The sequence below is a fragment of the Schistocerca nitens genome, chromosome 5, assembly GCF_023898315.1.
Source record: "Schistocerca nitens isolate TAMUIC-IGC-003100 chromosome 5, iqSchNite1.1, whole genome shotgun sequence".
Taxonomy (NCBI): domain Eukaryota; kingdom Metazoa; phylum Arthropoda; class Insecta; order Orthoptera; family Acrididae; genus Schistocerca; species Schistocerca nitens.
Genome location: NC_064618.1, coordinates 361,146,592 through 361,159,172, shown reverse-complemented (window position 1 = coordinate 361,159,172; position 12,581 = coordinate 361,146,592). Strand labels below are relative to the sequence as shown.

Genomic DNA, 12,581 nt, shown 5'->3' with positions numbered 1-12,581 from the left:
TGTAGCATAGATTACATACTACAGAGAACTGATCTGGTAAAGATACAGTTGTTCTCGCTGCCGTAGGGTAGCAATATTATTGTGGGGTGAGCCAGTGGTTCTACAACCCCACAAATCTTAGAGACCAATATTATATGTGAAAACTTTGCTTTTCTTGTAGCAACACTGTGTATATTAATTTAAACCATTAACTTTTACTATTTGTGTGTTCGCGCCACTTAACAGCGATGTTCCTGTTGGCTAGCTGACTACATCACGTGTCCTATGCTCTGAATATCCACTGTCGTTGGGTGGCGAGATCATGTGACATGAGCTGTGACCGGCTTACAAAAGCACATCGCAATCTCGATTTCAAGGCTTCGGAAAGTAACATGCAGTGTTTGGTGGAATTTGCTTTTATACTTTCGTAATATGAAAATATGCAGTGTACATGTTGGTACACATCAAAGATTTTTCTAAAACGTGTTTTTTCCCCCCTCCTGTCTTTCGTTTTCTATAGTGCCAAGAAATTCTGTGCCCATGTGTAAAACCATAGCCATTCAAAGGATTTATAACTTTTACAGTTCTGAGGGAAAGTATACTGCCACTTAACATGGAGAAAGTGTATTTTCACCTGGGAGAAAATTTATTTTTAACCGGAAAATCCGGGAATTTTTTTCCTTGTCCACGTGTACAACCTGATAAAATATATATAATACAAGAACATTTACAACTGATAAATGCCTGAACACTAATTTTCAGATTCTGACCTTGGATACAGTAGTATCTGTTAAATAATAATTTATGCAAGTCTCATAGGCCAGTATGAGGGTTGACCTTATGCCATGATATAACAATGGCACAAAGTGTCAGACATTATGATGATTTCAGTGTCAAGATCATATCTTCACTGATATCCTCTGGACACAAGAGACAGTCAGTACCTATGGAAGACAGAATCCAAACTTAAGGACTTATGGGTAGGGGATGGAGGGTGCTTGGGATGGAGGTTTTCTGGGAGAGAGGGAGGGATGGAGTGGGAAGGAGTGTGTTGCAAGTAAGTGTGGTTTAGCAAGCAATTAAACTAAGCATTTTTTTAGATATCTTGTCTTCTGGAACTGCAATCTCTTTATATGGAGCTAAAGAAGGCAAGGAGCAAAGGCAAAACTATTGGAGACTGTTAACATTATCTCTAATGAGAAGTAAACTTAGATAAAAATTCATTCCTTTTGATAGTTGATTTCACTCACTGCTATGTATCTCTTTTAATCCACTATTATGAATAAGTTACTCCCTCACAGTGCATATCTTTGTAGTATTTGTAGCACACTGACTGTTATAAATGAACATTTCATAATATTAAGCAGTAAATAATTCTTGAAATTTTGTGCAGGAATATTTGTGTCATAGTTGACACTTTACCTTACTGGCTGCAATTTTAAATTAGTCAAATCATTCAAGAGAATTCCTGATTTTTAAAAATCTGTAAGAATTTATAACTCTACTCACCAAATGGAGGCTGCATTGAATGACAGTGAGACGCATTTTATAATAACAATAGTAGCATCTTATTCAACAGAAAATCAAATCTGTGGTATGATGTGCTGAAAAGGTTTACATGTAAGTGCTCTGGAAAATTATATGTAGATCATTTGATCAGAGCTGTGACAATTAGTTCTGGCATTTTATTTGACTGGATTTGATTTGATTTTTATTGTTCCAAGAAATCCTTTTGTGTTATTACAGATGGGTATGTAACAAGTCACAATTACTATTTGTATAAATGTTATAAATAACTCATAATAAGGAAAGACAATTTACATTTGTAGAGAGGAGTAAATCTGCTAAAAGCTTATTGTATTCAGGAAAACATTCAACTTGCTTGTTTTAGACTCATAGTAATAAAAACAGTTACATCTGTAGAATGAACTAAATCATCTATACACTTCTAGTACATAATAAAATATTTAACTTGATTATTTGAGACTGGCATTCATAATTTCTTCTGCTGTATGGAAGCAGTTCTTCCAAAGCTGTATTATTATTTTTGCATCAGATCTTCTCTGTTTGACTTTAAGCTTTTGGGTAGCTTGCTATATAGAACTAACTTGTGCCTTATGCTGCTGTGTCCTTTAAATAGATTTTGACATAACTGAAATGATGTTTCTTATGAACCCCCCAATGAACCATGGACCTTGCCGTTGGTGGGGAGGCTTGCGTGCCTCAATGATACAGATAGCCGTACCGTAGGTGCAACCACAACGGAGGAGTATCTGTTGAGAGGCCAGACAAATGTGTGGTTCCTGAAGAGGGGCAGCAGCCTTTTCAGTAGTTGCAGGGACAACAGTCTGGATGATTGACTGATCCGGCCCTGTAACCCAAACCAAAACGGCCTTGCTGTGCTGGTACTGCGAACGGCTGAAAGCAAGGGGAAACTACAACCGTAATTTTTCCTGAGGGCATGCAGCTTTACTGTATGATTAACTGATGATGGCGTCCTCTTGGGTAAAATATTCCAGAGGTAAAATAGACCCCCATTCAGAAACTCCGGGCGGGGACTACTCAAGAGGACATCGTTATCAGGAGAAAGAAAACTGGCGTTCTACGGATCGGAGCATGGAATGTCAGATCCCTTAATTGGGCAGGTAGGTTAGAAAATTTAAAAAGGGAAATGGATAAGTTAAAGTTAGACATAGTGGGAATTGGTGAAGTTTGGTGGCAGGAGGAACAAGACTTTTGGTCAGGTGAATACAGGGTTATAAATACAAAATCAAATAGGGGTAATGCTGTAGTAGGTTTAATAATGATTACAAAAATAGGAGTACGGGTAAGCCACTACAAACAACATAGTGAACGCATTATTGTGGCTAAGATAGACACGAAGCCCATGCCTACTACAGTAGTACAAGTTTATATGCCAACTAGCTCTGCAGATGATGAAGAAAATGATGAAATGTATGATGAGACAAAAGAAATTATTCAGGTAGTGAAGGGAGATGAAAATTTAATAGTCATGGGTGACTGGAATTCGGGAGTAGGAAAAGGGAGAGAAGGAAACATAGTAGGTGAATATGGATTGGGGCTAAGAAATGAAAGAGGAAGCCGCCTGGTAGAATTTTGCACAGAGCATAACTTAATCATAGCTAACACTTGGTTCAAGAATCATGACAGAAGGTTGTATACATGGAAGAACCCTGGAGATACTAAAAGGTTTCAGATAGATTATATAATGGTAAGACAGAGATTTAGGAATCATGTTTTAAATTGTAAGACATTTCCAGGGGCAGATGTGGACTCTGACCACAATCTACTGGTTATGAACTATAGATTAAAACTGAAGAAACTCCAAAAAGGTGGGAATTTAAGGAGATGGAACCTGGATAAACTGAAAGAACCAGAGGTTGTACAGAGTTTCAGGGAGAGCATAAGGGAACAATTGACAGGAATGGGGGAAAGAAATACAGTAGAAGAAAAATGGGTAGCTTTGAGAGCTGAAATAGTGAAGGCAGCAGAGGATCAAGTAGGTAAAAAGACAAGGGCTAGTAGAAATCCTTGGGTAACAGAAGAGATGCTGAATTCAATTGATGAAAGGAGAAAATACAAAAATGCAGCAAGTGAAGCAGGCCAAAAGGAATACAAACGTCTCAAAAATGAGATCGACAGGAAGTGCAAAATGGCTAAGCAGGGATGACTGGAGGACAAATGTAAGGATGTAGAGGCGTATATCACTAGAGGTAAGATAGATACTGCTACAGGAAAATTAAAGAGACCTTTGGAGAAAAGAGAACCACTTACATGAATATCAAGAGCTCAGATGGAAACCCAGTTCTAAGCAAAGAAGGGAAAGCAGAAAGGTGGAAGCAGTATATAGAGGGTCTATACAGGGGTGATGTTCTTGAGGACAATATTATGGAAATGGAAGAGGAGGTAGATGAAGTTGAAATGGGAGATATGATACTGCGTGAAGAGTTTGACACAGCACTCAAAGACCTGAGTCAACCCAAGCCCCCTTGAGTAGACAACATTCCATTAGAACTACTGACAGCCTTGGGAGAGCCAGTCCTGACAAAACTCTACCATCTGCTGAGCAAGATGTATGAGACAGGCGAAATACCCTCAGGCTTCAAGAAGAATATAATAATTCCAATCCCAAAGAAAGCAGGTGTTGACAGATGTGAAAATCACCAAACTATCAGTTAAATAAGTCACAGCTGCAAAATACTAACGCGAATTCTTTACAGACGAATGGAAAAACTGGTAGAAGCTGACCTCGGGGAAGATCAGTTTGGATTCCATAGAAATGTTGGAACATGTGAGGCAATACTGACCCTATGACTTATCTTAGAAGAAAGATTAATGAAAGGCAAACCTATGTTTCTATCATTTGTAGACTTAGAGAAAGCTTTTGACAATGTTGATTGTACACTCTCTTTCAAATTCTGAAAGTGGCAGGGGTAAAATACAGGGAGTGAAAGGCTATTTACAATTTGTACAGAAACCAGATGGCAGTTGTAAGAGTCGAAGGACATGAAAGGGAAGCAGTGGTTGGGAAGGGAGTGAGACAGGGTTGTAGCCTCTCCCCGATGCTGATCAATTTGTTTATTGAACAAGCAGTAAAAGAAACGAAAGAAAAGTTTGGAGTAGCTATTAAAATCCATGGAGAAGAAATAAAATCTTTGAGGTTTGCTGATGACATTGTAATTCTGTCAGAGACAGCAAAGGACTTGGAAAAGCAGTTGAACAGAATGGACAGTGTCTTGAAAGGAGGGTATAAGATGAACATTAACAAAAGCAAAACGAGGATAATGGAATGTAGTCGAATTAAGTCAGGTGATGCTGCGGGAATTAGATTAGGAAATGAGACATTTAAAGTAGTAAATGAGGTTTGCTATTTGTGGAGCAAAATAACTGATGATGGTCGAAGTAGAGAGGATATAAAATGTAGAATGGCAATGGCAAGGAAAGCGTTTTTGAAGAAGAGAAATTTGTTAACATCGAGTATTGATTTAAGTGTCAGGAAGTTGTTTGAAAGTATTTGTATGGAGTGTAGCCATGTATGGAAGTGAAACATGGACGATAAATAGTTTGGACAAGAAGAGAATAGAAGCTTTTGAAATGTGGTGCTACAGAAGAATGCTGAAGATTAGATGGGTTGATCACATAACTAATGATGAAGTATTGAATAGGATTGGGGAGATAAGAAGTTTGTGTCACAACTTGACTAGAAGAAGATATCGGTTGGTAGGACATGTTCTGAGGCATCAAAGGATCACCAATTTAGTACTGGAGGGCAGCATGGAGTGTAAAAATCGTAGAGGGAGACCAAGAGATGAATACACTAAGCAGATTCAGAAGGATGTAGGCTGCAGCAGGTACTGGGAGATGAAGAGGCTTGCACAGGATAGAGTAGCATGGAGAGCTGCATCAAACCAGTCTCTGGACTGAAGACCACAACAACAACATGGTGTTGGATACAGTATATACAAAAAAGTGGTCTAGATTCTTGTAAATGTGTGTATAAATAGACAACACTTGCAGGATATTGAGTTCCAGATATAGATGTTTAGCAGTGGAGAAGCAAGACATTTATTTCATTATCTTGACTATCCACTTCTGCATATTAAATATCTCTCCATGTGAGACAACCAAAAATGGAATGGAATGCATGAGTACTGGTTATACAAATTCCAAGTGTGCACACTTTAGTGTTTCATTATCACAGCCTCTACTCAGAATGTTAAATGTATAGCATGAACTCCTTAGCCTATGTACCAACTTTTTTATATATGTCCTGCCTTAGAATGTCATTTATCCAGATTGCTAGGAACTTTGTGGTTACCTCGTGGTCTGCAGGCATATTTTCAAATGGACATTATCTGTCTCTCATGAACCTGAATATGATGAGTGAACACTTTTATACAAGGTTTTGTCTTTGTTTAGTAACAGTTTTTTAAGTTTAACAATTTACTGGCTTGGAGTTTGTATCAGAAATTGTGTTACAGAGTTCATTATCACAGTGATTTGAATTTTGGTGTCATCAGCAGACATTACTGGTAGACTTTTCTCTATGCTTTGGGGCAGATCATTGGTAAATGTAATAGAAGGTGGTGGACCAGGTGTGGAATATTCAGGAATACCTTGTCTCATGTCTTGCTCCTTTGACTGTATGGTTTCCAAATTTTTTGAAGTACTTACAACTCTTTTATCTCAGTCATAGAGATAACATTTGAACCAGTAATTGTATTTTCTCCTAATTCCATACTGTTGCAGCTTCTTAATGAATAATTCAAAACTGATGAGATCTAGTGACTTTTTGATATCAAGGAATACTTTGGTTGTATCCTTTCTGTCACAGAGCATACTATAAACGTAATTTAGGAATGAAATATAGGGCTCCATTAATTGATCTCTTTTTCAAAACCCAAACTGGTGAAGGGTCAATAAATACTTGTTTTCCATGAACTTCATCACACAGGTTTACATTGCTGTCTCAAGAACCTAGGATATACTTGGTAGGATCAAGAGATGCCTGCAACTATTAACATCACTTCTGGAAATCTGGAGACTACTTAAGACAGGTTCAATTGTTAAAATGTACTTGCTAATGGGAAACTATTTTAAGAAAGGTATAAATATGACAAAATTGAAAATGCTAAAAATCAATGATTTTATGATCCAGAATGCTAACATAATATTAAATGAACATACACAATTTATTTTTTCATTGTGTCTTAAATTAAGTTTTATTTATTAGTATATGAAGGAACTATATAAAGGCAACAGATAAATCTGTTTGTAAATGTTAACAATTTCTTTTGGTATGAAATCATACTTCTGTATAGCGGTGTACTGTGCTTGAATGTTAGAAGCTATCCCCTTGAGGAATATGTCTTGCGTTTGCCCTCAGTCAGTGCTAACCTCCTTAGCTTTAAAGGGAAGAAGAGGGACAACTTTATAATGACCAGGTCATTATTTGTTTTACATTCTACATAAATATGAATGACCCTTTATGATCTGTCATATACCCACAGTTTGAAGTTAAAATGATTGACACAGACATAATTTGAGACATAGGATCTATTAAGGGTTTTATAATTCTCTAAGGGATTAAACTACTGCATACACTTAATATACAAATGAAGTTTCGGGTAGTCACCCTGAGAAATATAATATACTGTAATTAGAATATTTATAAGTGGTTACTGTACAAGTTTCAGTCTCAAGCTTAAAATTATTATTAGTAGATTATCAACATATAGCAGCATATTTTATACCAAGACTGAAAACAGTTTTCTTGTTATAAGTATCATTTGAAGTTTTATTTTCAACCTTCTGACATTTGCTGTAGTGGATGCTATGATAATAGTATATATACAGATTTAGATTTCTAGGCATTTTTTAAAAAGAAGAATAGAAATTTCAGACTTTCATATAAAAACAAACCAGAAATTCTTTAAAAAACTTAGTGATTGTTTGTGTATCCCATTCAAATTACAGTTTATTTCGTATCTTTTGATTTTTTTGCGTGAGCAGTGAAGCTGATCCACTGTCTGGATGGTGGAAAGATGAGGAATGGAGAAGTGATGTGCGGTATGCAGCAATGATAACTCACATAATTTCCAACTTTCAAATCGAAGTAATTGATGAACTGAAATTACCACTGTCATTTATTAGCAACGATAATGGATTTCTGAGTTCACAGCCTCATAGTTTCACTCAACGCAGTTTGTTTGCAAGGTACGGATGTTTTATCTATATTTCCAGAGTTTTGTTTTGTTAATGTAAATAGTTTTCCTAGTCTAATAATGAAGCCAAATCAAAATATAAACAAGATAGGTGAAAAGTGTCTAAATAAAATTACTGAAAAATACTTTTGTGTGCAGTATTTTTTATGATCTTATGTTCCAAAATGATCATACTTTTATGATAATTTTTGTTCCACTTTCTGACCCAAGTAGGGTGGTCTATAATATGAAGTATTTTTTGTTACAGAACTGCATATAATCAGTTACCAAAAATGATGTAATATGTTATCCTTAAGTTAACTTGGACATACATTTTGAAACATTTGAAATGAAGAAAGGCTTAATTAAATCCCTCATTCATCAATTAAAATATGACTCTTAGGAGGATTAATTAGATCATACACGCTGAAAACTTTTGTTTACATGGTTCTCATAATGCGATATACATGTAAATAACAAAGAAAGGAATTTTATGATCAATACAATATCAGTGCCCTGAATATACAGTGAAGCGAAACAAGCGCTGTACCATAAGTGAGATACAGAGGCGAGCGAGTGTGCCGGGACTTAAGCCAGTTCACTGCTGGTAGCACCACGTCATCCTAATGTGTCCGCGTGTAGTGCACAAGTATTGCACCATAATTAAGAGTAAAATTAAAAGTCAAAATTTTATATTCAAACTTTGTCAACATATATTTTATTGTAATAACGTTTTATATATGAAGCTAATAAAGCTAGAAAGCCAGAATTTGGTCAGAATGTGCCTATTGAGGTCATAAATAAGTGGTGCAAGTTTCAAAGCAAAAGAATTAAAATTACAGCCAGGATCCACATTTTTAAGAAAAATTGAAGGCACTAAATATTAGACTTAGAAATGTAAAAATTTGTTTTATGCTTCAATTAAACCTAAAAATAATAACTAAGACACCATGTTAAGCTATCTCTTATAGTTTTCGAGTAATTTAAGGGAAAATAAAACTTGTAACTAAAATACACCCATTTGTAGTAGATAAATTACCTGTAATTTTAATGATAGAAAATTTTGGTTACAGCCCATGATAAAATAATACAGCTATAACAAATTTTAGAATCATAGTATTAATAACAGCCAACACAAGATCTATTAAAGTTATAGTTCAGAGGTAACTTTCTACCATTAGTTTCACTGTAAAAATTCTAGAAGGCAAAATTTTTATTCAAGCGGGCTGAAACTTTTTTCTGTGATTTCAACCATGTTACCAGAATACATGTAAAAATTAAGAAGATTCTAAATTAAATCATAACTTTGTTATTAAAGATTATGTGTCTGAGAAAGTGGTCATTCAGAGGCTGTTGCTGCGTGCATAAGGCAGATGGCAACAGATATTCTTTCAGCCGTCCGCTGCATCACATATATAAATACAGCCCAAGAGGCAGGCGAAAGGTTCACTTTGAACTCAGCCACTGTAAGAATCGTGTCTGTTAAATGTCAGATTGTGCTTTGCCTCACATGACGTCAGAGAAGGACTGTGATAAAACATGTATTTTCTGTAATAACTGATATTGAACTCACAAGGACTGCGCACCATCCTGGATTGTTTAGATTTCACTAAAGTAACTGTTAGTGTGCCATCTGTGATAATTACAAATCTGTGTGGCAAGTGGTGAATATTATTTCCACTTTTGTGGCGAGCATTTATTTCGAACATTTATTTAAGTATTGTTTGTCAGGGTGAAAGACAATGTGGTAGGAACGTACCATAAAAGTCACCTCTGAACTGCTAGTTATGCTGTTTATAATATAGAGATTTACTGTCATTTGAACATAGTGATTTTCAAAGTGTTGTGTGTGAAATACTTTACTCAAGATATGTTTGAACTAGAACTTTATACCTTCATTTATAATCATAGTGCCGATCCCGCTAAGTAGAAAGGGAATAGAAACATTTCTTTCAGTGGGCTGGACCAAAATGTGGCCGAGCAGACTGGAAACTAAGGTCAGTATGTTCTCCATTGCTTTCTGGCTGACCACAAAAATAGTTGCCAGACTCATGTGAGAAAGACGGCAAAGACAGAAGTAAACAAACATCATCCTGACAAACTGCCTATTGGTTTCTGTCTCGGTTTCTTCAGCCGATGCCGGCCGCGGTGGTCTCGCGGTTCTAGGCGCGCAGTCCGGAACCGTGCAACTGCTACGGTCGCAGGTTCGAATCCTGCCTCGGGCATGGATGTGTGTGATGTCCTTAGGTTAGTTAGGTTTAAGTAGTTCTAAGTTCTAGGGGACTGATGACCACAGCAGTTGAGTCCCATAGTGCTCAGAGCCATTTGAACCATTTTTTCTTCGGCCGATGTTCATCTAATGATTTTTCTGATGTTTCGGCAGCACGAGTGGCTGGCATTGTCAAAGCTTCACCCTCCATTGCCAGTGGTGAACTGGAGCCGAGCTCGCAGCCGCAGACTATATGTACCTGGCGCGCCAACATCCGAGGGCTCCTCCACGGTCATTACTGGTGCGGTTCTCCTCTTGCTACCTGCGACAGTTGTTCGCTGCAGTATGCGAAGCCAGGATCCGTTTACTTTAAGGCTTTCCTCTTTCTTGTTGAAACTGTTCACATGTTTTTGTATTTCTACAGCTTCTCTGAACAAGTGCGTGTGATAGTGCTTCTTTACAGCCAGAACTTCCGTGTTGGCAAATTTTATTATGTGGTCGGTCTCATTCAGTGCGTGCTCTGCCATGGCCAATTTCTCCACCTGCCCCAACCTGCAATGTCGCTTATGCTCTTTGATCCTGGTGTTAATTGATCGTCCAGTCATTCCGACCTAAACTTTTCTGCATGTGCATGGTATACGGTATATTCCCGACATTGCAAGTGGGTCCCTTTTCTCCTTCGCTGATCTAAGATACTCTTTGATCTTCCCTGTCGGTTTGAAAATTGTCTTTACACCATGTTTGCCCAATATACGGCTGATTCTGTCTGGCACTCTGTGAATGTATGGCAGAAATGCTGTACCCGACATTTCTTTTTCTGATTCCTTACTTCACCAAGTGTTTGGCTCTGTTACACTTCTAATAAAATTTGTGGTGTACCCATTGCTCCTCAGAACAGTTTCCAGGTGTTGCATTTCTCGTTTGAGGTGCTGTGGCTCACATATTCGTCCTGCTCTCATTACGAGTGTACTAATCATGCCTCTTTTCTGGCTCGGGTGGTGGTTTGATAGTTTGTGCGTGTTGGTTTTTGATACACGCAGTGTCCCAGGCTTTCGCCATCCCTTGTGACGAGCACATCTAGAAATGGCAGTTTCTTGTCCTTTTCTACTTCCATGGTAAATGTTATGTTGGCATGGAGGCTGTTCAAGTGTCTTAGGAAGTCACCGAGCTGTTCTTCACCATGGCTCCACACCACGAACGTATCATTGACATACCTGTGCCACACCTTAGGTTTGCAAGTCACCTGTGGTTCGAATTGTTCTATGAAGAAGGTGGCTACCACTGGACTAAGAGGACTACCCACAGCGACGACTTCCAGCTGTTCTTAGAAATCGCCATTCCACGTGAAATAGCTCTTGGTGAGACATGCATGGAAGAGCTTTTTGATGTGTTGCAGGAAAATGGAACTGATGTGCTCCAGAGCATCACTGAATGGCATTTTCGTAAACAACGTAACAACATCAAAGCTGACCAGGATGTTGTTTGGTGCAAGTTTCAGTTGAGAAGCTGAAGTGCCACTCACTGATGCTCTTCCATTTTCCTGCAACACATCAAAAAGCTCTTCCATGCCTGTCTCACCACGAGCTATTTCACGTGGAATGGCGATTTATACGAACAGCTGGAAGGCGTCGCCGTGGGTAGTCCTCTTAGTCCAGTGGTGGCCAACTTCTTCATGGAACAATTCAAAGCACAGGTGACTTGCAAACCTAAGGTGTGGTACAGGTATGTCAATAATACTTTCGTGGTGTGGAGCCATGGTGAAGAACAGCTCGGTGACTTCCTAAGACACTTGAACAGCCTCCATGCCAACATAACATTTACCATGGAAGTAGAAAAGGACAAGAAACTGCCATTTCTAGATGTGCTCATCACAAGGGATGGCGAAAGCCAGGGACACAGCGTGTATCAAAAAGTGACACACACAGACCGATACCTCCACAAACTATCAAACCACCACCCAAGGCAGAAAAGAGGCATGATTAGTACACTCGTAATGAGAGCAGGACGAATATGTGAGCCACAGCACCTCAAACAAGAAATGCAACACCTGGAAACTGTTCTGAGGAGCAATGGGTACACCACAAATTTTATTAGAAGTGTAACAGTGCCCAACACTTGGCGAAGTAAGGAATCAGAAACAGAAATGTCGGGTACAGCCTTTCTGCCATAAATTCCCAGAGTGCCAGACAGAATCTGTCGCATATTGCGCAAACATGGCGTACAGATGATTTTCAAACCAACAGGGAAGATCAAAGAGTGTCTTAGATTGGCAAAGGAGAAAAGGGATTCACTTGCAATGTCGGGAATATACGGTATACCATGCACATGCGGAAAAGTTTAGGTCGGAATGACTGGACGATCAATTAACACCAGGATCAAAGAGCATAAGCGACATTGCAGGTTGGGGCAGGTGGAGAAATCAGCCGTGGCAGAGCGTGCACTGAATGAGACTGACTGTGTAATAAAATTCACCGACACAGAAGTTCTGGCTGTAGAGAAGCACTATCCCACACGCTTGTTCAGAGAAGCTGTAGAAATACAAAAACACGTGAACAGTTTCAACAAGAAAGAGGAAAGCCTTAAAGTAAATGGATCCTGGCTTCCCGTACTGCAGCGAATGACCGTCACATCAAGGGTTCACCAAGTGAAGGTAGCAAGAGGAGAACCGC

At 38.4% G+C, this 12,581-nt stretch overlaps 1 protein-coding gene across 5 annotated transcripts in view; it reads left to right on the top strand.

Moving 5' to 3' along the window:
- Positions 1–12,581, top strand: part of LOC126259455 (alpha-L-iduronidase) — a 231,075-nt gene that overhangs the window by 109,813 nt on the left and 108,681 nt on the right. For all 5 annotated transcript variants that reach the window (XM_049956279.1, XM_049956277.1, XM_049956276.1 and 2 more), the window contains one exon: positions 7,513–7,716. In XM_049956279.1, coding sequence (XP_049812236.1) covers positions 7,513–7,716 — 204 coding nt within the window. The remainder of the gene's footprint in view (positions 1–7,512; positions 7,717–12,581) is intronic.